Below are 24,966 nucleotides of genomic sequence, written 5' to 3' on the forward strand. Positions count from 1 at the left end.
CTGATGGGACTGGCAACATCTGTGAGACACTGATGTTCAAATTACAAAATGATCCCCTCCACCATAAAGGCCTTTCTCAACACCAGATTCTGACCCATCATCTTGGATGTTTCGCAAGTTGAACTCAGGAGTGCAAACTGTCCAAACTGAGAATCAGAGACGGCAGCGTTTTATCAGACATCAGCAGCCAGACTCGCTCAATTCAAAGGTCCACTTAGTACTTTGTTCAGAGCTTTCAACTCCTTCAACCTTGAAAACTGTTAGCACTTTTTATGCATATTTCTGTGTAATAAAATCAGGTCTAACATGTTAGAGCACACTGCCTCTGGTCTTTTTCATTTATTCTAATTTATTCATTTGTGTGGCACGGCTACATAGACAGTATGGAGAAATCTTACTGCTTTCACTGGTGTCATGCGCAGCATCATGGGGAAATAGTGGTGGCATCAGTGTGATGGAAGCAACATTCAATCACAAAAGGCTTTTGTTAAATCTGATAGTCATGAACATCACAACTGAATCAAATTATTTATTTACTCTGCATTAGTATGAAGTCACTATTATTCAATCAATACTCAACGTTAATGAAGACTAACAACCTGAATAACTCATCAACTCACCGTTATCATCCACCACTCTGGTCTGCTCCTTGCAGCAGTCCACTGGGAGGCCGATAATCTCCACCTCCACGAAGGGATCAATGATCTGCCACAAAGACGGCACACAGGTATTGCTTCATACTAACCACTTGCTCTGATAATGTTTCAAGACCTTTAATGATCACATCCATTACTCCTTGTTTGACTTTTTTTTTTTTTTTTAACTTTGGAATAAGTTAATAAACAGTATAGCTTTGGTGAAAACCACCATCACCATTCAGTGCAGGTGTGAGGTTCCCGAGGAAAAAGACAACATGGCATTGCTTTCCTTTGGGAATGAATTAAAAGTGTACTCCACTGATGGAGTGAGATTGGAGAGAGGACTAATTCACAGAGCGACTTTCTACAGCACAGAGTGTAGTTAATAAGTTAACAGTGGTGCAGTTAGGTTTTACCTCCTCAACTACTAGACACAAACTATTTCACAGATTATAAGACAGCCTTAAGTGAAACACATACAAGCATTATATATTCCAATATGTCTCCCAATAATTAAGACGTGTGTGTCCTACCTCTCCTCTGTCTCCTAGCATCGAGTCTTTGGGTTTGGGAAGCTGCTGTCCACTGATGATTTTCAACACCAGCTGTTTCTTCATCTGAGCCGGCAGCGGGTCCTCCAGGTTGGGGTTAAAGGCACCTGCAATGGCAAGGCAGGAAGCACATACATTTATTTGTGACCCTTCATTTAAAAATGAGATTGTAAAGTTAAAAAAAAGCAATTTCCTTCATAACCATTTGCACTGCCAGTCATCTCGATCATATTTTAAAGGCAACCAGCAGTGCAAGTCTCCCGTGCTTCTCTGAAAGCTCAAATTTGTAGAAAGGTTTTGAAGAAAGCAAAGTTGACTGTTGAGTCTCATTGAGCCCCGGGTCGTCAGATACTGATGCTTTGGGTTGGTGGATCAAACCAAAAGAAACACTAATAAAAAACAATAAATTACATTGGCTGCAAATAAAAAAAATGCCTACAGTAGAGCACAAGTTTTCAGACTGACTGAACGATCGACTAGTGATATGGGTAAAATCAATATTACCACATTATTGGTTAGTAAGACAACACTGACTCTCATATTTAAAAAGATATCAAGACATATTGTCGACATATATTTGCACACAACTGAACTTTATCAGCGCTTCCATATAAACAAAACAACTGACAACTGAAACTACACACTGAGGTCAAATGAACTTCCTACTAAAATGATAAGAAGGGATCTTTTTTACGTGCTGACCTTCACACATGCAGGCGGGCTTGACGATGTAGCCACAGTTGCCATTGCTGTAGAATTTGGCTCTGTTGAGCTGGAGGACTCGGCCCTCTGACTGGTAGTTGAGTGCAACTGAAATCAAAGTGGTTCATTCCATTACTGTCATCACACTGGGTGCTTTAGTTTAACGTGCTGGTGAACAGCTACTGCGGGGGAAAGCAGAAGGATCAGCAGCAACGAACACTTTGAACACAGTGATCAGGCTTGCAGCGGCAGGTCGTGTGAAGCTCGTACCAAGCTGGCAGCCGGCGTTCCAGAAGGGCTGGGGGTTGAAGTTGGAGGAGTCCACGCGGTAAGAGGAAGGGTAGATGCGGGAGAGCTGTCGCTGGTTGAAGTGGATGAAGGATGTAGCTTTCTGCTGCATCACTTGGTGTGCTTTGGTCTCGCTGAGCGACGACACCTGCCAGCTGCAGTTAGCTGCCAGGGACAACACATGCACATGTTTTCTGTCAAATTTCCATTCTGTTCAAATTTTATCTGAAACCCGTAGCATCAGGTTAGTAGTGCTCATTAGTTTGAGTGAGTAAAGCTAACAAGCGCTCACCTTGCGCCTCGACATCGTAGAGACCCACAGACCGCGTGTATTTGACCAGATCAGACAAAGCTCTGGATAGCTTCATGGTCTTCTTCTTCCTGTGAGGTCAACAAAGGTCAAAGCTTACACATGTACACACATACACAGAAATTTAGTAGAAACAGATGATATATAATTCAGTGTGATGGTGCGTCATGACAGAATTTAAGCCAAAATGTGATGATTATTCTCATCTGTTTCTGCTGGACTCCAAGGCTGAAACGTGTGTGTGTGTGTGTGTGTGTGTGTGTGTGTGTGTGTGTGTGTGTGTGTGTGGCATACTTGCTGTGGTGCAAGGGGGCACGAGAGGCGCTACTTGTACTCTCTTGGTCTGTGTCTGTGTCTTCAAAGCTCGATGTCTTCTTCAGCTTGGTTGTCTTTTTCTGCAGAGGACAGAATTTAGGCTATGGTTTAAGCTTTACCAAATGAATGAGAAACACCTTGTGATTAAAAGTTAATAATGGAAACCATCTTTTGTCTTTGTTCTCATCACAGAAAATGAAAGACTGGGCAGATGTTCAGACTGACACAAATAAAGAAAACTGACTTCAAAAACGAAGCATGGAGGGGAGAAAGAAGGCCAACCTTGCGTTTAGAGAAGCTCCCTATGAAGGAGCGGCCTGTTCGCTTGTTGCTGCAGGGATTAGCCTCGTCCGCTGTGTCTGTCCCATCCTCACCTTTACCCTGAAGGCAGAGGACAGACTTGGCATGTTTAGTTAGCAAACACTTACAGGAGGAAGAGGAGAGTGTAAAATGAGCCAGTTCAATGTCTGGCTCCTGTTAAAAGAATGGAGGAGGCTGGCTTTGTCTCCACAGCACGCAAACAGAACGACACATAATTTGATATATATACTGTATAACATTTATTAGAAATGTAGTTGTTCTTTTTTTCATTTAATAGCAGGTAAGTTCAGAAGTCCCCCTCTGCATTACCTTAGAGCCAGTTTTGTCTGTCGGCTTCCCAGCAGGTGGGAGGGCTGCAATGGTGAAACTGTCTGGGTCTTCTCTGTCTCGGATCTTGGACTCCTTCATCAGGTTGTCCAGCTTTTTCTTGGCCATATTCTCCACCTGCTTCCTGTTGGCTGACGTCTGGAGGGGGAAGGAACAGTTACACATGACAATGATATATGATCATACATGATGCAAGAGGTGAGGGTAGCTTTGGACAGTTCCTGTCTGCTCATTTTTTTCATGGTGTAAATGCTATATAACTGATTTATAGCTCTAGGGAAATGTATTTTCTAACATGATCATCTACTGTAATCCTAATATGAGTCACAGGTGTTAATTTGAAAATTATTTGAGCAGAGATGAAGGAGGAAGGAGGCCTCTAACTTCAGCTTTCTGGATCTCAGACCTTTTCCTTTCCTTCAAGTATTTGTAAATTTAATATATCTGGATTTTGGACAGTTGGTTGGACAAAATGAGCAATTTGAAGAGGTCACCTCAGACTCTGGAAGACTCTGATAGACAGTTTTTTCTTTAATCTATTTTCCTGATGCTTTATAGGCTAATGTAAGAACAGATCAACCAATAATGAAACAGGCTGAGGCCATAAAATATTAACTTCTAAAAACAGGTAATAACATGGACAAGTAATATCTCAGTGCAATTAAGTATTTACAGGAAGAAATACAAGAAATGTGCAAATTGTCACCAGTGAAGCAGAATTACAGAGGAAGCGGCAGTAGAACCTCAGCTATTCAACCTTGTCAGAGACGACAAAGCCATCGTTCTGCAGAGTGATTTCAAGTCCACAAGATCTATTCTGCTTATGTCAGATTCAAGTATTTGTGCATAAAGTCAGTTGCTGTTCTGTCCAATCTCCCCTCGAAGGCAGCTGGGTTGTTGACTGATGTTTTGTCAACAGTAAAAGACACATTGAGGAAAAGTCTGTCTTACTGTGATCTAACCAGACAAAAAAGACACACATCATGCAGGATCCTACTAGAACTCAGTTTCATGGGAGCAAAGATATAGCCATACATTATGTTACATAATGCAGAGCCTCCAAGGCCATTTGACAAATGGATGTTTTAATAATGTAACCTATGCCAGATGGAAGAGTATGACAGTAAATGATATATCTGGTATATGGTGCATATAATATTGGATTATGTAATATGCTGTGGCTTTTGCCAAATATTGCATTAATGCACAAGTCCCAAATCACCACTGATGGTCCAAGCAGTTTTCACAGGAAATATTCAGTTGTTTAAAGGTATTTCCACTTGGGCTGGAGGCAGAACTCTCAGAACTTGGACAAATAGAAACCAAACTATTTGCATGGTGCATATCGCTCAAAGCAGGGGGGGAAATCTACTGAGCCTTTAAGTCAGCTGCCTTTTTTGAGGCCCTTCCGTAGAAGAGACCTCGGCTAATTATCTCCTACCCTGGTCCGAGCAGAAGAAAACACATCATGCAGGATCAAGAGCTTTCATACGGAGCAAAGATGGAGCAATACATTATGTCACAAAATGCAGAACCTCCCACACTGGCTGATGAATGGACCTTTGGTAATGTAAGCATTTCCACATGTGAGAACATGTGAGAACAGAGAATGATAAAGATGAGGTGGAATAAATGAAGCATATCATAGAGAGACCACTGCTCATTGCCTTGTTTAGAACAATATGCACATGCTCAGTTCAGCCATATGGTGGCAGAGTGCATCAATAAACCACTTCAGTGTGGAATCAGACCACAAGCAACGGCAACATGCTCCCCCACGAGTTTTATTTCTCAGTGCTCAGAGCAGACAAGTCAAAATTGATTCTATAGGACCAACACTGAGCTTTCATTAATAAGGAATGTGGAAATGATGCGGGGGGATTGTAGACAGTAGTTAGACAGTTAAATATTTTATTTAACCTGAGCAAAGCCTCATGCTTTATTCTTATCTGACTGCACGCAATATACTGTGTGTGTATGCATAATTCTCACTTTCCTCTTTTGAATAAGAAATCTGGTTTGTCTCAGAATTTATGACACCTAAAGCCTCAGTTGTTAAAGACTGCTCTGTCAGTTCAATTCTTCAGAAAAGTGAAGAAAATGCACACACATGCTGCAGTGTTTAAACTAAACTCCTTCATTAGGTCCTGATAAAGATCTTTCTGCAAAAAATTAGTTGCAATAGGTAATAAAAAAAAGAATTACAACGGCTTTAGCCTGTCAGGACTTACCTGGCCTGGCAGGGTAAGTCCTGATGTGATGCCCACTGTGCACACTGCTTTATTTTAAAATTTTCACTCAATCAGCACCAATAACTGTAGGCAAACTTAACTCAAAAACAATTCTATATCTACTCACTTTTGACGGTTGTTTTTCAGAAATCCATCTAATTATTCCCAAATAGTTGCAGTTCTCACAATTTTGAGACCAACCTGAACATTGTCCATGTTGTAGCTGGCTGCTAAAGCTGCTGATTCTGGGACCAACAGCACTGAATGTTGTTGGTATTGTCTTCACTAGTTTTAAGCTATAAAAACACACCTATTGATACGCAGGATTGGATCCAGATAAAGAATCTTAGCAACACATTTCATGGAGCATGATTTTCACAGGCAGGATTAGAAAATATAGCACATGACTGGGTGAGATCTCTGAGGTGGTTGAGATTGAGCTTTTTATACAATACCTTCCACTTTGAAAGATGCAAGCAACAGTTGATGAGAAGAGGACGGGACAAACAGGAAGAGAGAAGAGCAGGAAATGAGAACAAATAGGCACAGAGAGAGAGACAGAAGCAAACAGCAGAGACAGCAGTATAGGAGATAAACATAAGGAACAAAGGCGAGACAGGAGAGGAGAACACTCGATCGCCATTGTTTCGTTTAAACATGAACCATCAAGAACAGGGAGTACATGCACGAACAGGACAGAAAGGCTGCCGCTGGGGGATACAACCCCAATTTCAAAAAACCAGTGGAAGCCATAAATAAAACAGAATATACTCTATATATCTCTATATATAGAGAGATAACTTGCTAATCCTTTTTGACATATACTTAAGCGAAAACAGTGCAAAGACAATAGATTTCATGTTTGACCTCATCAGCTTCATTGATTTTTGTAAACATCTGCTTATTCTGAATTTGATGCAGCAACACGTTTTAACCAAGTTGGTACAGGAGCAACTAAAGACTGTGAAAGATGTGGAACGCTCCAAAAACACCTGTTTGGATCAATGCACAGGTAAACATTTTATAGTATCGTGATTGAAAGGCTCAGCAGCTCACAGAGAGGATGGAGCGAGGTTCAACACTTTGATCGGATAAAGGAGATTAACATATGGAACACATCATAAAACTGTCAGTGAACACAGTTTGTTTGCGTTCTGTTTTTATTCAGGTTTTACACTGAGTCCAAATTTCATTAGAACAAGGGCTGTAGAAGAGATAAATGTGGTGTTGTGGAGGAAAAGACCAAACAGGGTACATACGTCTCCGTTCATCAGCTTGCAGTCGTCCTCCATTTCGTCAGCACTGTCCTCGTCCGACACGTCTCCCTCTTCTGCATCCTCATCAATGTTGGGAGGCAATTTCTTCCCCTAGGGGAGAAGAGACAGAGTCAGTAGAGCTGCACATAAAAAGAACAACTGCAACATTCATTGAATCAATTTGTGGGTCATGAATTGGACGGCATCCCTGGGGTCATGGTGTGCTATTATCACAGTCTGGCCAAGTGTTTTCTCTGCTGCACTACATGCAATCAAGGCAAACTGCTCCAAAAAATGAGGTAAGATTTGAAGTTAGTCTGTTTTTGTACAATAACAGACAGGCACTGAATACAGCAACACATCTGAGGAAAGTAAATGAACTTCCTTGTGCTTTGTTACTGGCTCAAAAGTACAAAAATGTTGACATGAGGGCATGAAGACATGACACAAAATTTTATCAAAAGATGTTAAAATGACTTAGTAAAAGATTCAGAATCTAGAAATATAACAGCTTATCTTTATTTACAAAAATAAACAAAAATATTCAGTCATTTCAGTTCAAATCTGTATTCATTCCACTAAAATCTGAAATGTTTCCAGGCAGAGAGCTTTTATCTTGGTCACAAATGTTCATCATCTTCACACTTTCCTGCCGTTCCTGTGTCTGACTTCCTGCCTGGCTCAATCGACTCAGTGCAGTTCGATGCCGCTGCCATCAAAAACAGACTTGGCGACTACATCAGAAAAAACACGCTTCTGAAACACTGCTGGAATCACAAGCATGGCTTGGAATGGCTGCTATCAGCTCCGGGGGCTGCGTCGCAGCCAGAACGGGACACGGCCATGCCTGCTGGGATTTGTGGGTAAGCCTTTGCACTCTACATGCTCTCTTGGACGGTGATACACTGGTGGTACTTCCCATCTTTGTTGCCACAGGATTTTTGGACAAGTTAACATTGATCTGTTGCATTTTTCAAAGAGGATTTAACACACACCCCTGTTGAAAATGTAAAGTTGACTTAATAAGCAATAAAACACACTGATGCTACATTCAGTACAGTCAGGGGTCACCTTACTTGGTCTGGTATGACCAGTAGCGTACGGTGGCTAATGTTAGCTTGACAGTTGTATAATCAATGTTACTGAGTCAGATCGCTGGCTTTCTAAGTAGTGCTAGTAGTGAGCTACTTGTACTGCATTTGAACATTTACCATTGTGCTGCAAGGCTGTCGAGCTGTTGTTTCCTGTGCTCTGCTGGAGTGATCATCTGTCTCATCGATCTGACTTTTGATTTCAAACCTACAGCTGTTGGCATGTGGTGTGTTTAGCTACACACCCTCTCTGCCTATTGTGATCAGTGGGCTGTCTACTCCAAAAGAGACTGTCGTGTGATTGTAAGAAACTCCTGTGTTTATGTGAAGTGACTGGTTGTTAGTACATAAGCGATGTATTCTGTTGATGGAAATGTTTCTAAAACTGTCAGTTTTGACCATTTCATGTAGCCAGCTCTTGTAATGCGGCCTCTAATCTCATTTTTATGGTTGACTTGATATTATCTTTGGCTAGAAATCCCTCTTGAAAACCAGAGTGCCAAAGCCTTGCAGCAGATTTAGTGGCTGACAAAGCCATGGATGTCCATTTACAGCACCTGTTGCACTTCCAATAGATGGAGATGTGAGACTAAACAGGGAAGGATGTATGAGTTCAATATCTTGATGGGCCCATCTGTGGATTTTTTAGGTTTAAGTGAGGTAGTTTGTCCAGTGGGTAACAATTATTTTCAATCACAGTGACCCAAAGCACTAAGCGTTGTTGGGCAGTGGGAAAGCCAAAGGGGTTCATATCAGTGTTCCTCACGGTGCTCATACACTGGTGCCATTGTATCCACAGGTAGTAGTGCTGGTGCAACAGCTGGCAGAGCAGTCCTTTGCGTGCCAGGTACTGGCAAGATGCCTTCTCTTGACTGAAAGCATCTGGTGTCAATAAAGCCTCATTAACCTCAATATCGTTCCCTCCCCTGTTAACAGAGGGCTGTTGCTGCTCGTCATCATGTTACCCTGCCTCTGTTGCTAAAAGCCTGATGTGAAACTAACTCTGCTTTAATGGTTAACATCACAAACTGCCATACTGCCAACCCAGACAGATGGTGTACATGACCTTTGAGCTTTCAAAATGACCACATTAGCCTTTAATTTGAAGGTACATTTGCTGGAACATGAAAGGAAACGTGATGCTATGCTGTGTATGACCACTACAACACAACTACACAATGAAAATGGGGGTTCTTCCATACAGTCACAGTAAAACTAAAGGGATTCTGTCTTAGCTTTGATTGGTGTTCAACTGTAGTATCTTGATGAGAATAATGAGAATAATAATAAAAGGACACGTTAGTTAGGGTTGAGCTTCTTCAGGGTGCATGCAGCCCCAACAAACTTTACCAATCAATCAGAGGATTAGTGCAGCCTTTTCCAGTTAACACCTCGTGGTTGTTTGCCTCCGCCAACTAGTGAAGACTTTCAAGGAATTTAAGAATAAAAGATATAAATTGTATTTTTTTTGGTGAAATGGAAGTTCTCGCTATGTTGACATGTATGATCCAGAGAATCATTTCCAGTCAGAAACATGTTGTCTTCACTTAGAGACTGTTTCTACAGAGGGGTCCAGAGGACTGAGAGAGAGCTTCATCACATGGAGCAACAATCATTTCAATTTTGACACTTATTCAGTTCTTGAGTTATGGTCAAAAATGTGTTTTGTGTGGTCACAGAGACCTTTGACCACCAAAGTCTAATCCGTTCATCTTCGAGCTCAAGTAAAAGTTTGTGCCAAACTAAAAGAAATTCCCTCAAGCGTTCCTGAGAGACTGCGTTCACAGGAATGAGGCGTACAAATGTACACCAGACGAACAAGCACACAGTATGCAGGTAGGTTCAGACAGCAAGTAATACTAACTACAAGCTGCAGACTCTCATGACTGGTAAAGGAAACACATCAGTAACTGTAGGAGCTGGACAATAAATAAATATCTACCTATCAACATCAATACCCATCACTACAAAATATGAAAGCAAAATCAGCATAAATAATAAAACCTTAGTTAAAACCTTAGTAATAGATAAAGCAATTCCAATTTAAAGCAGATGAATGAACTAAAACGAGAACAACTGAAAGTGAAATAAGACTAGATTAAAAATGTAAACTGCCCGAAGGATAAAAACAGGGTAAGCTTCAGTGTGTTATTTCAAGTTCCAAGTTGCAGGCGCACAATGAGAAAAACTGGATTTTCCAAGCTCAGTGAAAAAGAGCCGGCACCTGCAATATAATCCTATTTGAGCGTGTTCAATAAGGACCCACATTAAAAGACAGCAAAGAAGTAATGTGAGGGGCTAAAAAAAATAGTGAGAGTCTTGTAAAACCTTTATAGAAATCTAGATAAACCCAGTGTCTATCACAAGCGCGGTCTCGTTCTCAGGGCATCAGATACTGACGTTTTGCCACCCCTTGATGTTTCATATAGATGCACCAGGCTTTCACCAGGTTTCCACCGTAAACCCATCCGCAGCAATAACACATGCTCAGAGTGAGGTGACATAGGATGGAAAAGTCCTTAGAGGGGTTGACATCGGGGTACAGTGCTGGGTCGGGTCACACACACGACTAGGTGGTCTGGTACCTGAACCTAACCAAACTGTGACCAAGTCACAGCATTATCCACATATTAGAAAGGATGCGTGGCAGGGCGGATTTGGATGTTTTGGACTGCTGGAGCAGTTGCTCTGGGCGTCTAACATTGCCATGGACGGGTTTAGACTGGAGTTACTTGAAAGCTCAGTGTGTCTTACACAGATATTGAAGGATACCTCTGGGAGGTCTGTACGCATCAACACACACTTTAAGAGCCAAACACTCAAAACTTGTTTCTACTGTGACTGCATGAAGACCAGTACAAGTACAACAAGCTCTTGTTTAAATGGCCACATCTCCTCCTCTTGGATGTCTGTCTATCCATCCAAGGCTACCTCAAAATCTCTCCCAGTGCATGTTTCAGATAGTACCACTGTGTCAGGATCTGTTCGCGTTACCAAGATTTTCTGTGGATCCAGTTGTTCATGTTGATTAAACTCTGAGTATTAACTGAATGAAACCTAGAGCTTTCCTATTTCTAAAATCTAAAGGATTAAGAATAGGGTGTGAAGAAGACCCTGACTTTAAAGAAGCAGAAGGGTCTGACTTTAAAACCTGTGAGGCTGAGGAGGGCTTAGATGTACACGCCTGTAAAAGAGAGTTAGGCTTGGTGTGAGTGACCTGTTCTAAAAAATACCTGCCGGGTGGAGTTAGTGAAAGGGATGGGGAATGTCAGTGGCCCTGATCACAGTAACCGGTGTTGTGTCCAGGTGATGAAAGACGCAACCTATGAAGTTTCATAATACTTGACCAATGAATAATACTGCAACAACAATGATTGGGTTACATTAGCAAAGGTCCAGGCCATCCAATCCAGTAAAATATTTAGTCCAAAACACTATAATAATCCACAACAACACTTTTGCTAGTGAGACCAATCACACATTTGTTTCATTTTTGTTATTTGGTATTTGCAACAAAACAAAATTCAGTGGGCCTATTGCCAAACACAGCCTGAAGATATGAATTCAGATTTATGAATTACTGGACAAATGTTTGCAAGTTATGGCCATTTTCCCGCCACATGCAAACTGTTTTGGTTGATGGCGGCCATGTTTTCTGACCAATCTTGCTCATTTCTAATAGAAAAATGTATTTCAGTCCCAGTCCAGTAAAAATTCAAATTGCCAGAAAATCCATCATGGCCGACTTTTGGTCCATGAGACTTTTTTGCAAAGCACATTGTGGTGGACTTGTGCGTCCAATTCAAAGTTGGTTGGACTCGTGGTGTGAGGAGCTTGGCCTTTTTAAAATTGAATTTCTCTGGCTTAATTACAGCGTCACCTCTTGGCTGATTGGTCTCATATTTCTTGGGAAACACTTGGTGATCATTACTCGTTATTGGGCTTAATTCCATGTTTGTAGCATCTTTAAGCTCACGGAAATTTGAGCTGTTGCAGCAGAAAATAAATAGATAAATAATAAATAATAATAATAATAATAAACCGGCATAAACGCAATAGGCTTCTGCTCCTTCAGGGACTGAACCTAAATACCTAAATATTCTTTTTCTATGGTACTGTTATCATTTTTATTGAGCCTGGCCCAGAGTAAGGCTTCATGTTGTGGTCCCCTTGTGTTTTTCAGCTACTGAGGCCCAGATATAATCATCTGCAGGCAAAAACAAATATTCAGGCAGAAAAAAACCTTCTACTTCAGTGTTCAAAGTACTATTACTCAATGCCAGCTGGGGATAAAACTTCAGAGTTTTATTTCAAAAGAGATCAAAACCGTACATGTACTCCAAGTAGTTCAAGAACAGCTTTCGGTTTACTTTCTGCGGATGGTGAGGCCAGTGAAGGTATCGTTTGCACTTGCAGGGTCTGGTGGAGGTCACTGCTTTGGCTGCTAAGCTGCTGTGAGGGTATGGTATCAACTGAGGGTGACACTGATGAGTGTAGTAACATTTTATCAACCCCGAGCTCCTCTCAGTTGTGGAGTCAAGCTGACTAACCAGAACCACTCCTGTCCCGCAACCTTCAACACATTAAACCAATATCCTGTGTTGAGCTGTACCCAGGTTATTGTTTTTCGATTATAACACAGATCAGTGTGACCAGATAGCGGTCCAGTCTACAGTCTGGAGTTACTACACATAGACCATAAACAACTTCAGCTTTGCATTCCTTCCAAAAGTCAGGTGTGTTTGTTATTTTCTTCTCTCAAACACATCCTACTCAGACACTTTCTAATAAAATCACTTCAATCAGCCCACTATGTCCTGCCTTTGAAGTGTGCACTGTGATGTTCAATCTCCAGATAATAAAACTGTGAGCAGAGATAATCGCCTGAGGACTGACTCCTCTCACCGCGGAGAATCAGTCACTTTTTAAACATCCAACCCTGACTTTACCTTGACGAGGATTTTGCCCTTGAGCGTTTCTGGCGACGGCAGCCGTCCAGACTCATCGGCTTTGATGTTGGACAGGTCCAGTTTGTCGCCCAAGATCTCAGTCAGGTACTGGGCCATCTTCTTCTGCTGAGGGACACTGCAGTGGTTCTCTATGGACAGGATGACTGGGTACCTGAGAGATTATCACACACAACAGATTGGAGTTACAGGGCTGACAGGTAGACGAGAACAACGTTTCACTTCTCTGAGAATCTGTGTCAGTGGCTCCTTGAGCAGAGTTTAGAAGTGTGAAAGTCATCATTAAAGATAAAGAACAATCTGGCATGAAACACCACAGGTATTTTATTCCAGCTGAACAAACAAATCTTTCATCATTTGATGGGGTAATTCTATATACAGCACCAATTTCACCTGGAGGCTATGAAAATCAAGTCCATAGAGTTTTTCATCGCAGTTGGTCCACTTCAGGAACTGTCAAACAAATCAGAGTCTGAAGAGCATGTTTTTAATTTGATCTGTAAGATGTACAGATAAAAAAGACATTAAAAGCTCATCTGTGCTGCAAAATGTATTTTTCCAGTATTCAGATTTGTGGAAACCATCAAATCTGGTTTTATTGAATTGTTTGGATTTGTTATTGAGCAGCTGACTGACAGCAAGCAGTTCTCTGTGACTGGTGAGCGCTCTGGACCGCCTCTAACTCCTCTGAGAGTGAAGGGCTACTTTTATTGCTAAAATTCTTTGTGAATTACTCTTCAAGCGAACCCATGGGACTCTTGGGACTCACACACTGCTTATCTCAGCCATGCTAGGGGCCTCGGCTCTCAGAAAGGCAGTGTCGATCTCCTGGTCGATCTGTCCGCTATTTTTGGGCCAGAATAAAATACCTGAACTTTCTGTACAGACATTCATGAATGGATCCCGACCAAATACCTGCAAAACTAATGACATTCCCATCAGCCTACATTGTCCTCTGTGTTAAGTGCTAATTAGTAAGTGTTAGCATGCTCACATTCTAAACATATCAACATGCTTGTAATGCTTACCACTGTAAGCATGTTAGCATGCTCATACTGGCATCTAGCTCAAGTGCTGCCTCGCAGCGCTGCTAGCATGGCTGCAGACTCTTAGACTCGTTAGAGGTTTTTACCCTCTTGCTACTTTTAGCCTCAGAATATTTTGTGATACCCTGATGTTTGGAACATTAACATTAATCTTTCACGCTGGACTAAAAACAGATTAATTCATACATCACGGCATCCTTGCCTGTCAGATCTACAGGTAAGCAATATTTATAGTATTTTATGGGCTACAGTAAGAAAAAAAGACGTCATTGTAATGAACCTGTAATCCCTGGGGCAGCTGATATTTGATTTAATTTTCTATACTAATTTGCTAATTTGTCTAGCACTGACACTAATCCTTTCACTGTTATATTATGGCCACTTTTTAAATCTTCCATACAAGCAGATTTAAATGTCAGTACGGTTCAGTTAACCATTTTTTCTTGTGATTTCTGAAAGCCTTTCGTTTACAGGCACTTAAAAAGACACTGAATAAGCTCCAATATGCATGTTCTTTTATCTATGAATGATAATTTAATAAATGAGCATGTCTGATGAACATTTTCTTTTCGGGTGAAGGAGCTGAGGCCTACCATGTAAAACAAGTCTTAAAAAGGAGCTCCATTGAAGAGCAGGCTCCTCATTTGCCACATATTGGCTGTGCTGATTCCCAGTCCAAGTTATATGGATGCTCCCGTCCCTGTCATCCCTCTGCAGAGCCTGCTTTCATTCAGCGTCTTGGAAAATCTGATCGCTCTTTGATGTTGAATGCAGCCTTTCACCTCACCCCTTTTAGGCCAATTATCTGTGCAATGTGTTGTCTGCAATTATGCTTTCAAAAACACACAGTGGGGTGACCATGCACGCACAGCGAGTGTGTCTGCTTCATTTTACTTGAAGAGACGGGATCTAAAAATAGAGACTCTGTCTGTTTCCTCTAGACTGTGTGCATGTCAATGGGATTATCGCCTTCTGATGCAGATGCTGTGAGGAGGATGTCTGTGTGCACGCTTTCATTTCTCTGTGTGTGTGTGTGTGATCTCAGATCTGCAAAGGTGTGTGAGTGGGTTTTTGTGTTTTATGTTGGTTTGTAGGGATATAATCTGTGTATGGTATGTACAAACAGATGGGTGACAAATTAAAGGAAAAACATAAATAAATGAGTGAGCGAACAACAAATCTGCTTCCATACAGGACATGAGGGCTCACTAAGTGTTCTGATGAAGATGAACATTATGTGTGCTACTGTATAGCGTTTTCAGGCTGCTATTCATTGTGAATGGAACCTGGTGTTGCAGCCTGGTGCCACCCGCTAAGCTACAGAGCCTTAAAGCAGCACTACAGGGGAAAGTTGAGAAAAGCTTTATGCAAATGTCTTCTGACAAAATGCAAATGAGAGCCATGAGTGTCAATCACGCTCGTTTTAATGCCCACAGAAACTGAGGCAAAGAGTTGTTTACGACTCCGCTCCACAAGAGGAGTGAAGAGCGCTTCCGGCAAACATGCAGGACAGCAATGGTGATCAATCTTGCCGGCCTGGGTGTGATAGTTGTGTGACAACAGTTTCAGTGATGTGTGCCACATTAAACAACATCTGGAAACAAAGCCTCTGTGTGTGGGAAACAAACCGTGTAACAGGAAACCAAATGCTTCCTTGTGTCTAGTACGGCGGCTAAGTCAGAAAACAACCAACCTCCACACAGGTTTATCAGCTGAAACCCCGAACACACACCTCCTACTACCACACTGCTTTGCTAACGGCCAAATGCAGTTTTATGTGATGGGTGGGGTCAGCTAGTCATCCCAATTCACACTTGATTGGATACACTTTGACATAATCATTTCAGTACTGATGTTTTTGGACAGCTTTTAACACCCCTGTTTGCCTCTCCTTCCATGTCCTGTCTGTATCTCTGCCAGCTCTATCAAATCAAGACAAAATGTCAAAACCAGCACACCCTCGTCCCTCCCAGTCGTTTTTCTGGTGAGGATGGGCTCGTTAAACAAAAAACATTAAAAAAGAAAAGTTTGAATGATGCAAATAAAAGATCAACTGCACACTAATGAGACAGAAGATCCCACTGTGCAACAGTAACACTCTAACCTCCAGCACACTGCACCCAGATACACAACAAGATCAACCCTGTGTCTGGTTATGTGCATTTATTCCAGATCCAGTCTATGATCAAATGAAAGTTGAAAGTTTATTCACCGCACATGCCCTCACCAAACAGTGACTAAACATCACCCTGTCAGGGAAAGCCTTTCCAACCAGACTCAGTGAATCATGATATGTGTCGAATGTAAAGAAGCTTTTCTAACGTATTAAACTCATCCAAGCACGCAATTGTATTCCAAGCTTCATTTCCCCCATTTTCTTCCATGGGTTTATGACCCAACAGCCTGTGTAACGCAACACTGTAATGTGTGCATGTCCGTATACTGCGGGGGTTATTTTCCACTTATTAAAGCTGCATACACACATTTTATGGTTTATCAGTCGCCATCAGTGGAAAGACGGTGAATCATGAAAGTGGTCAATTGGAGCATTCTGAATGACTGAATGTGTGAACCAGAGTGAGACTAAATGACATCAAAACAGTGAGAGTGTGTGTGTGTGTGGCTAAACGTACTCGTTCTTGACGAAGGCATACTTGTTGATGGTCTCGATGACATCTTTGAAGAGGATCTTGGAGGTGAGGGTGTAGCCATGGTGAACGATGGGCTCACCGTCCTGACCGTCCCAACAGTCCACTGTGGACGGGGAGGAAGGAAAGAGGAAGAAGAGATAGGGTGAGCAGCATAGCCACTAAGAATCTGATAATTATGTTGCAGTTTAAGGAGTAATGTTAAAACTAGTCTGACTTTAAAGAAATCCGACATGCGGACCCAAACCATCAATGAATGGTTACCATCAATACTAACAAGCACTGTGTGTGTATCAGTGCCTGCCGAGCGTATTCCTCTGTGCCAAAGATCCTTTTGACTCAATCCCACATACAAATATGGATCAACCTGTCACTGAAAATAACAAATGCCAAATGTTTAACCTTGTAGAGCCCACTGGTGCAAAATTACAACATCAGTTTTAGCTGTACTGACAAAAAAATAGGCAATTTTTTTTTAAAGGCCATTTTACATCGTCAGTGGGTCCTATTGTTTAACCCTGCAAGCAATCTCTCTCCATCTTTTGACCGAGGGCGTCCCGCTCAGCCTTCAAGGTGTTGATCACATGCCAGCCTTCTGACACTTGATTTCTTTGTCAAGGGAGCACTGAAGGGTGTCAGCCTGCTGTCTCGCGGTGTTGAGATCAGCTTCAAGCCTTTGGCAGATCACATAGACCTTCTCCAGTTCTTCGAGGAGAAGCTTGTTCTCCTGCTGTCTCGCAGTCATGACATCAGCTTCATGCCTTTGCCTGGCCTCATAGTGTGAACCATTGATCTTCTCCAGTTCTTCTTGGAGAAGCTTGTTCTTCTCCTCCAGTGGAGTTCAGCTGAGAGCTTCTCGCTTATTATCTGAGCCATTTTCAGCTCCTCAGAATCTGTTTGAAGGTCTTTCTTGTTCTTCTTCTTGGCATAATTTATCGGCTGAGTGGCAGTCTCTGCGCTGCTGAGACTTTCTGGATTGCTGTATTTTATCAGCCTCTCCAGCGCTCTCTTTAATTCCTTTCCCCTGTTGATATACAGTTCTTTCAAGGTTTTCTCTCTCTCTCTCTCTCTCTGTGTGTGTGTGATTTCAAAGGTGTGTAAGAATTTAAACAGCAGAAATGATGATAATAATAATAATAATGGTGATACACTTCATTTGTATAGCACTTTTCAACAATAAAATGAATAAAAGTGAAATGATCAAATAAATAGGAATAACAGGATAAATGAAATATATCAAACATTTCTTTTCCAGAAAAAGAAGAGTTTTATCATGAGATTTAAAAGAGGCTACAGACTGAGTGTGTGAGTCCAGAAGGCATTTTATACCAGCTGGAGACAGAAAGAGTTAATGACAGATGAGACCAGTGGGGGGAGCTAACGTGGAGAACAGTACTCGGTACTCTGAGGTGCCACTTTCGGCAGAGATGGTGTTACCTGGGAGGGAGTGTGGGGTGTAAACAGCCAGTCCTGTGGAGTGGACAGTACAAGGTGTGACAGGAGTTTTTAAAGACTACATAAATATCATAAGTCAGTGTTTTCAGTGAGCGTCATAGTTTAAAAAAGGCTCAGATAGGACGAGTTTTTGAACTGAAACAGTATTTTCAATTATGCTATCGCTCGTACTTCTTGCGCTTATGCAAGAAGTACGGGCATAGTGCACTTATGGACTATGCGGTTGCTACGCAGTATAAAGTCGAGAACAAACAAATAAAAAACTCAGGAGTGAAAGAAAATGGCAGCAGGGTCAAATAAACTTCCACTGTGCAATAAATGCACCATCAGGTTCAAGTGTGCAGATTTATCCTTCTTTCAGTGTAGCTGACCTTCATCTGAACATACATTTATGTGTACGAGACACTGGCATGAACCTCAGTCCACTTTCACTTCTGGCCTCAGTCCTCAGCCAGACATGGCAGTGGGTGGTGACATCTTTCTAAATTGTGAAGCTGGCAGAGGCACACTGAAACTGAAACTGTTATTACCTCTGACATCCCCTCGACCTGGGTTATTCTGTTCAGTGTGTGTGTGTGTGTGTGTGTGTGTGTGTGTGTGTGTGTGTTGGAGCCGACACAGAGCCATTCACTCGGAGCTTCAAATTGTGGCGGCTTGTTTCCATAGCTCAAATGTACTTTTGCAACATTATTGTAATTTGTTCCTGGATCTTATTTATGGGTAATTTGCAAAAACATATCGCAGGAATACACAACATAGGAAGCATTCAGAAAAATACAGGTAGATGAAAATAAATAAAATATAGCACAGTTACAAGTTTTCTTCAGCCTCCTGAGTCTAGAGTCCAGCAGGTGCCATGAAGAAAAAAAATAATGCAACAAACTGATAACTTGGGCCATCAATTAATAGTCACTGCAACCTGCAAACCTGCAATACTGTGGCCACTGAGAATACTGATTGTTTTGCAGGTGGCAATTGTTTTTTTTAATCAATGTGCCAGTATTAAGTTACACTGATGTAGATTACAACAGCAACAATGACACAGTTAGCAGCTTAACCAAAGAGACTTGTTTTTGCTTGTTGCATTTTACAAACAGGTAACTCATAAAACCCCTAAAAGTCTCATTAGGACCACAAAAATTTAATTTCCAAACGTTTTGATGTTTGCAAGAATTGGGTTCAAGAGAAGACGAAGCAGCGGATTTGTGAAACGGGTTAGGATGAAGGTAGTGTGGAAGAGTGGCCAAGAGAGCTAAATGCACCACATCAACAGAACATCTTGAAAAAAAGGAAATACAAATTTGTATTGTAAAAAAAATAACAGATATTTATCATTTGATGGCATATAGCACTTTGTTAGCAAGCGACCATCGCTTAAATGCAATCACACCCTCCAGAGTGTACGTTACATTGTAGTAGTAAATACTAGTAGTACTAGTAGTCGACATAGTAGAACCTCGATGGTTTAGGTACACATAATAATAATTAAAACAACATACTGTAAGTGTGTGTCTGCGTATATCCCTCATATTCATACTGACCTTCCACACAGCGACAGCCGGCTTGCAGCACCCAGGCGTACATGTCCACCCTGGACTGTGACATCAGCTGGTCTCCCATCAGGTAGGTGTTGTGTGAGGAGGCGATGAAGTAGTTGCACAGTGGCTGGTTCATGTCCTGGCTCACAGTGTAGTGCTCTGGGTTGAAAATGTCCCCCGCTGGGCTGCGCATGTAATTTGTAAAACCTGGAAGGAAGTGGAACAGAACACAATCAATACTAACAAGAGGCAGAACTGATTGTTGTTCAGTCTGTGTTGTTTCAATTACACTGATGTCTCACCTCTTAACAAACAGAAAAATTCACAACAATCACATTGCTGCACGGAACTAACTCTTATTGTTTGTTCAGTGCGGCAATCTGCAGAATGCTCGAGGTATAATGAAACAATCAAAGAACGATAAAACAACAGATTCAGAACTGATCAGCCTGGTTAAAGGAAACTGACTCCTCGGATAGATACACAGCTCACCGAGGGCTGCAACAACTTTCCAAAACTCTGACCTTGCAGGGGAACGTTTTAACAAGCCACTTCTCTGTGCTCAGTTTTGTTCCAACACATGAGAGACTGATGTCTGAAATATATGTGCACTTACCATCAATTCCCAAAACTCCTTGCTTCTGGTTCTCAGAGCACGGCTCAAACTTGTTGATAATCTCCAGGCAATGGTCCTTGGTCACCTTGGTCATCTATTAATCATGGAAATGCATGTCAAACAACAATACCATGCATGTGCAACACACAGAATACTAACACATGTACATGCAATAGATGTTTCTGTCCATCCTGGCTGCACCATGGAACTGTTGCCTGGTGAACTGCTCTCTAAAGCCCCCTCACTGGTCAATCAGATCCCTTCTCTGTTCATCATTTGAAGGGGGTGGGGCAGTACCAGGACTCTCTCACATTGTGAGAGAGCAAGGCTTTAGCAAGGTAACCTGGTAAGCCATTATTTCTACAGGGTTATTTTAGGTTTCTGAAAATGCTTTTCATCCCACTTCTGAAGTACTAAGCAGCTTGAGAGTCTAAAACTCTGTTAAATGGGGAGCAATAATCCAGATGAGAGAATGCAGCGTGCAGAGGTTAGCCCAGGCCCGCTGTCACTGTGGACCCGCCCCAAAAAGCTTCATGGGCAGCTCACAGGCTGCTGTCAGAGCTCTCAACGCTGACACACTTACCCACACACAGCGCCACAAAAGAGCTTCTCTGAACAAATATGAGGACAATACTAAACTTTTTTTCTTTGCAGGGTAATGTGAACCCATATCTATGTTGCATTAAAAACATAAAGCATAACTTTAATAATGCATTGACAATTTATACATATTTTTAGTGTATTCTTAGCCTCAGGTGTCCTTAGTTTTGAAATCATTTGGCCATAAACTAAAGCTGGTTGGTGGCGCTAGAAGTCAGAGCATCACCAAAGATAATACAATTCATCCTGAGGGGACCACGAATGTCTGTACCAAATGTCATGGCAAGCAATCCAGCAGCTGTTGAAACATTTTAGTCAACAACACACGTGAACCTTGGCAGCACTCGAGGAAAAGTCAGACGATCGTCGACATCAGTAGGATTCATCCTCTGGGAACCATGAATGTCACTGTCAAAATACTGGTGCTGGACTAAAGACATACACAACAGATGTCCCTGGAGCCATGCCACTAACATGGCATTGTGTGTATAGTATATTCCCTTTTCTTGTTCTATTGTATATTTTGATATTTGATATTAGTTATGCCAAGCACAATACCAGAGGGAACAATAAGCATTTCACTGTGCGATGTAGAACCATGTTGAGTGTGTGACCTTTAAAGCTTGAAAAGGAAATTGAAACTGAAACTGACTAAAACTGAAACTGATAGCAGAACAGCAGTGAGATTGATGGACTTCTGTGCTGTAGAAATGTACGTTACACTGAATATACCATGAGAGCCATTAGAGCACCCTTATTTTCACCTCCAGTGGCTACAAGGTCTATTATTTGAGACCTAATTTATAAAACCTTAAAAGCCTTGGGAACATCATTTATTTGGGAGTGTATGGGAATAAATACTGGCCACTGTTTGCCATTAATAGATTTCAGTCTGTCAGTTCCAGAGAAATACTGTAAGAGCAACACTCAGACACTTGAATGCACAAGCTGAAGTGTTTCACAGCCTCTTATTTCTTATTTGAGGCACAAAGAAAAACACCAACAAAGTGTACTTAATGATCCCAGCAGACTCTGCTGCGTCTTCACATCACTTCAAACAAATGTTCACAAAACTGCTTCCAAAAGTCTCCAATAACCTGAGAAGTAAGACCATCTTGTTCACAGCGCCAGAACTAAACACTGAGTTTAATTTGAGGAAAATACAGGCTGCCTGAGCGGAGCTGACGTGTAGCTGTCCAAACACCACCTTCTGCTTTTAAAAATGACTGTTCCGACACATTAACATGGCCAGCCAGAGGGCAAATGAACTGCAGGAGCACACACTGGGCGTTTCAAGAAAAAGAGCAGTCACGCTTGTTTGCTAATTCTTCTTTTTCTGGCGATGCTATCATTAGCAAGGAGATGCACTTCATCCAATAGCCCTTTACTGCTACGTCTCAAGTGCTATGATGGTACTAATGCTAACATCCCCTGTAGGGCCCTCACTTTCTACATTCCCCTACATTAAGCACCACTTCAGGGGCCCACTGCCTACTCAGTTAAGCTTTTGACCTCAGTTAAGCTTTTGACCTCCCATCTTGCAGAAGCTAAAAACAAGGGGCCTTATGGGTATTTAGTGGACAAAATTGTGAGACGGGGCAAGAGCAGAAAAAGACAAACTTCAGCCTAACTCTCTATAGCAGCCTATGGGGGGCGAAGAGTGAAGCTTTGGAGGATCTTCGAGCTTGCTTGAACTGTTCGGATTTGGATGTCAGTGCAGTCAGAAGCCCCCTCGTCTCCAACCACAGAGACCACTCAAAGCAGCCGGTCCAGACTCTGTCTCTGCTCCCACCCCGAGGCACTGTGCTGGCCAGCTGTCTCTGGGGTTCACCGTCATCTTCAACACCGCACTGGAGACCTGCCAGATCCAGTCTGCTTCAAGACCTCCACCACCATTCCCACCCTCAAAGCCATGCACCCGCAGAGCAAACAGGTGAGTATGCGCCATCAACATGGCCCCCCACTTCATCCTCCTGCTCCTGGACTCTGTAGGAACCGATGCCATGATCCTGTTTGTTTCACCATGCATCCCAAATTATTCATTTCTGGTGCTGACTTCACAATTCCCCCCGAAACAACAACAAAACAACACAAAATATCCCCCCATCAACAGGCCTGGTTACAGCTAAGGAATTAGGGGGTTTCAGATACAGCCAAACAGTGACAGAGGAAGGTAAAAAGGACAATTTGGGATGGTCACAGCCCTGTCAATAATGTATTTATAGCACCAGTTTGGTTATTAATGGATAAATGTGGGTTGGACTTGTGTTCACCATCTTGAAGTGGGTCATAGTGTTCAGCAGATATGGCGGCTAAGCAGCTCCTCACCATTCAGCTAACTGAGCCAGAGAAATATTCCATTGCTGACTGTGTCAACAATCGATCATGCTGAATGCAGATAATAGATTCGCAATCTGAGTGAGAACAGCTAAGCACAAGCGCAACAAAGCTGAACAAAGGTAACCTGTAACACAAGCCTGAGGTGGGATACCAACCAGAAGAAAGGAGGACAAGTCATACAGTCAATAAGATGGTTTACAGTCAGGGAAAATGATCTCTAAGTGAGAACTGTATGTTTTCTTTAACATTATGACATTTGCACAGCAGCCTTCGTTTATGCGCAAGCAAATCATTTTCCCTGAGAGCCACTGTGTTGTCCACTCGAGGGAGTTGGATGTGCTTCCCAGGCCAGGTTTCAGTGAAGCACAGCGCTGCACATCTGAAAAAGCCCTTGTCTGCTCTGCTGAGAAGCAGCAGTTCATCCATTTTGTTGGCCAGACAGCAGACGCTCGCCAGATATATTGAAAGGAAGGAAGTTTGAATTTCCCGCGATCAGAGCGTTCTGGCATGTTTCCCATTCCCTCCCCCTACAAACCCCAATGAGAGCTGCTGCCCCTCCAATTAAAAGCTCTGGAGCACGTTCCAGTTGCGAAGTGAATAGTTGAAAGTCAAATGTTCCTTCCTGGTGAATGTAATGAGAGAGCGAGAGCTCAAAACACTGAGGCTGCCACCAGCTGCACCATCTTGTTGTGTGTTTGCTACATGGGGGTGTTACAGTGCTGTGCCACCTCATTCTATGTGAACAGCACACACTGAGGCACTACATTATGTACATTATGCACTGCCTCTCTGTTTCCAGTCACTGCCATTTCAGTGCTGTCTCTATGGCTTTACTCATTATTTATCTTTGAAATCTGACCTTTTTTCCAACAAATGACGACATTAATTTCATCTGGTAAGAAAATGGCAGGAGAAAGAGAGAGAGAGAGAGCTCACGTGGACCAGCGAGAGCGAGGGAGCATGAGAATATGGACGGTAGTGTCGACATGATATACAATTTCTTTTTTGATCATGAAGCCTGATGTGACTGTACAGTTCTGTGTTTCATCAGTGAGGTGTATGTGTGTATGTGTACACTGCAGACTGGAGTCTCTGTTAACGGCGACATACAGAGAGAGATGTGTGGTATAGACACTAGTCTGTGGTTGACGGACATATACACTAGTGCTAGTCTGCAGGTTTCAAATACAACAAATGACTCTACCCACCTGATCAGCAGCCTGTGACAGAGTAAACTACCTTTCAGAATCTGATAAATGAAAAGAATTCAGCCAAGGTGAAGGGACAGAGAGATGCTTTGATCAACACCAAAACAAGACTTCCCGAATCCACTGTCACATCACAACACATCAGCGTGCTGCCAGCAATTACTTTGACCAGAGGAAAGCCCACCTTAAAGGGGAACTACACCAGTTTTTCACATCAAAGTCTACAGGGCTTCAGGAGTAATGCTGCAGGGGAAACAACAGTTGCATAAAGCCTTTAGTGTCTCCAGAGGGAGCTGTGTGAAGTCTGACAAATGACCTCAGGTGATGTCACTTGAGTCAGCGTCGGCTGGGGCTGAAGACTGCAGGTTTGAAAAGGAGGTGGTGATTTAGAAAGAAGTGAGCTAACCAGACGTCTGCAGCCCGCTGCTCATCTCTGCTGCAGGCTAGAGCCTCCAAGCGACATGAGCCGCTACTAGCTTAACACACCCCAGTCTATGACCAGGCTGCCTGCAGTCCAG

General features: G+C 42.3%; 1 protein-coding gene across 1 annotated transcript in view; it reads right to left on the minus strand.

The window, feature by feature from the left end:
* The window catches only part of plch2a (phospholipase C, eta 2a), a 155,457-nt gene that overhangs the window by 12,610 nt on the left and 117,881 nt on the right, over positions 1-24,966 (minus strand). Inside the window, exons 7-19 of the mRNA XM_041945891.1 lie at positions 20,301-20,394; positions 19,688-19,891; positions 16,677-16,797; positions 12,980-13,151; positions 6,943-7,050; positions 3,435-3,590; positions 3,087-3,185; positions 2,784-2,884; positions 2,472-2,560; positions 2,162-2,344; positions 1,892-1,999; positions 1,172-1,296; positions 621-705 (exon numbers count right to left, since the gene is read on the minus strand). Of these exons, the coding sequence (XP_041801825.1) occupies positions 621-705; positions 1,172-1,296; positions 1,892-1,999; positions 2,162-2,344; positions 2,472-2,560; positions 2,784-2,884; positions 3,087-3,185; positions 3,435-3,590; positions 6,943-7,050; positions 12,980-13,151; positions 16,677-16,797; positions 19,688-19,891; positions 20,301-20,394 (1,645 nt within the window). The remainder of the gene's footprint in view (positions 1-620; positions 706-1,171; positions 1,297-1,891; positions 2,000-2,161; positions 2,345-2,471; positions 2,561-2,783; positions 2,885-3,086; positions 3,186-3,434; positions 3,591-6,942; positions 7,051-12,979; positions 13,152-16,676; positions 16,798-19,687; positions 19,892-20,300; positions 20,395-24,966) is intronic.

This window comes from Chelmon rostratus, chromosome 10 (genome assembly GCF_017976325.1).
Source record: "Chelmon rostratus isolate fCheRos1 chromosome 10, fCheRos1.pri, whole genome shotgun sequence".
Classification (NCBI taxonomy): domain Eukaryota; kingdom Metazoa; phylum Chordata; class Actinopteri; order Chaetodontiformes; family Chaetodontidae; genus Chelmon; species Chelmon rostratus.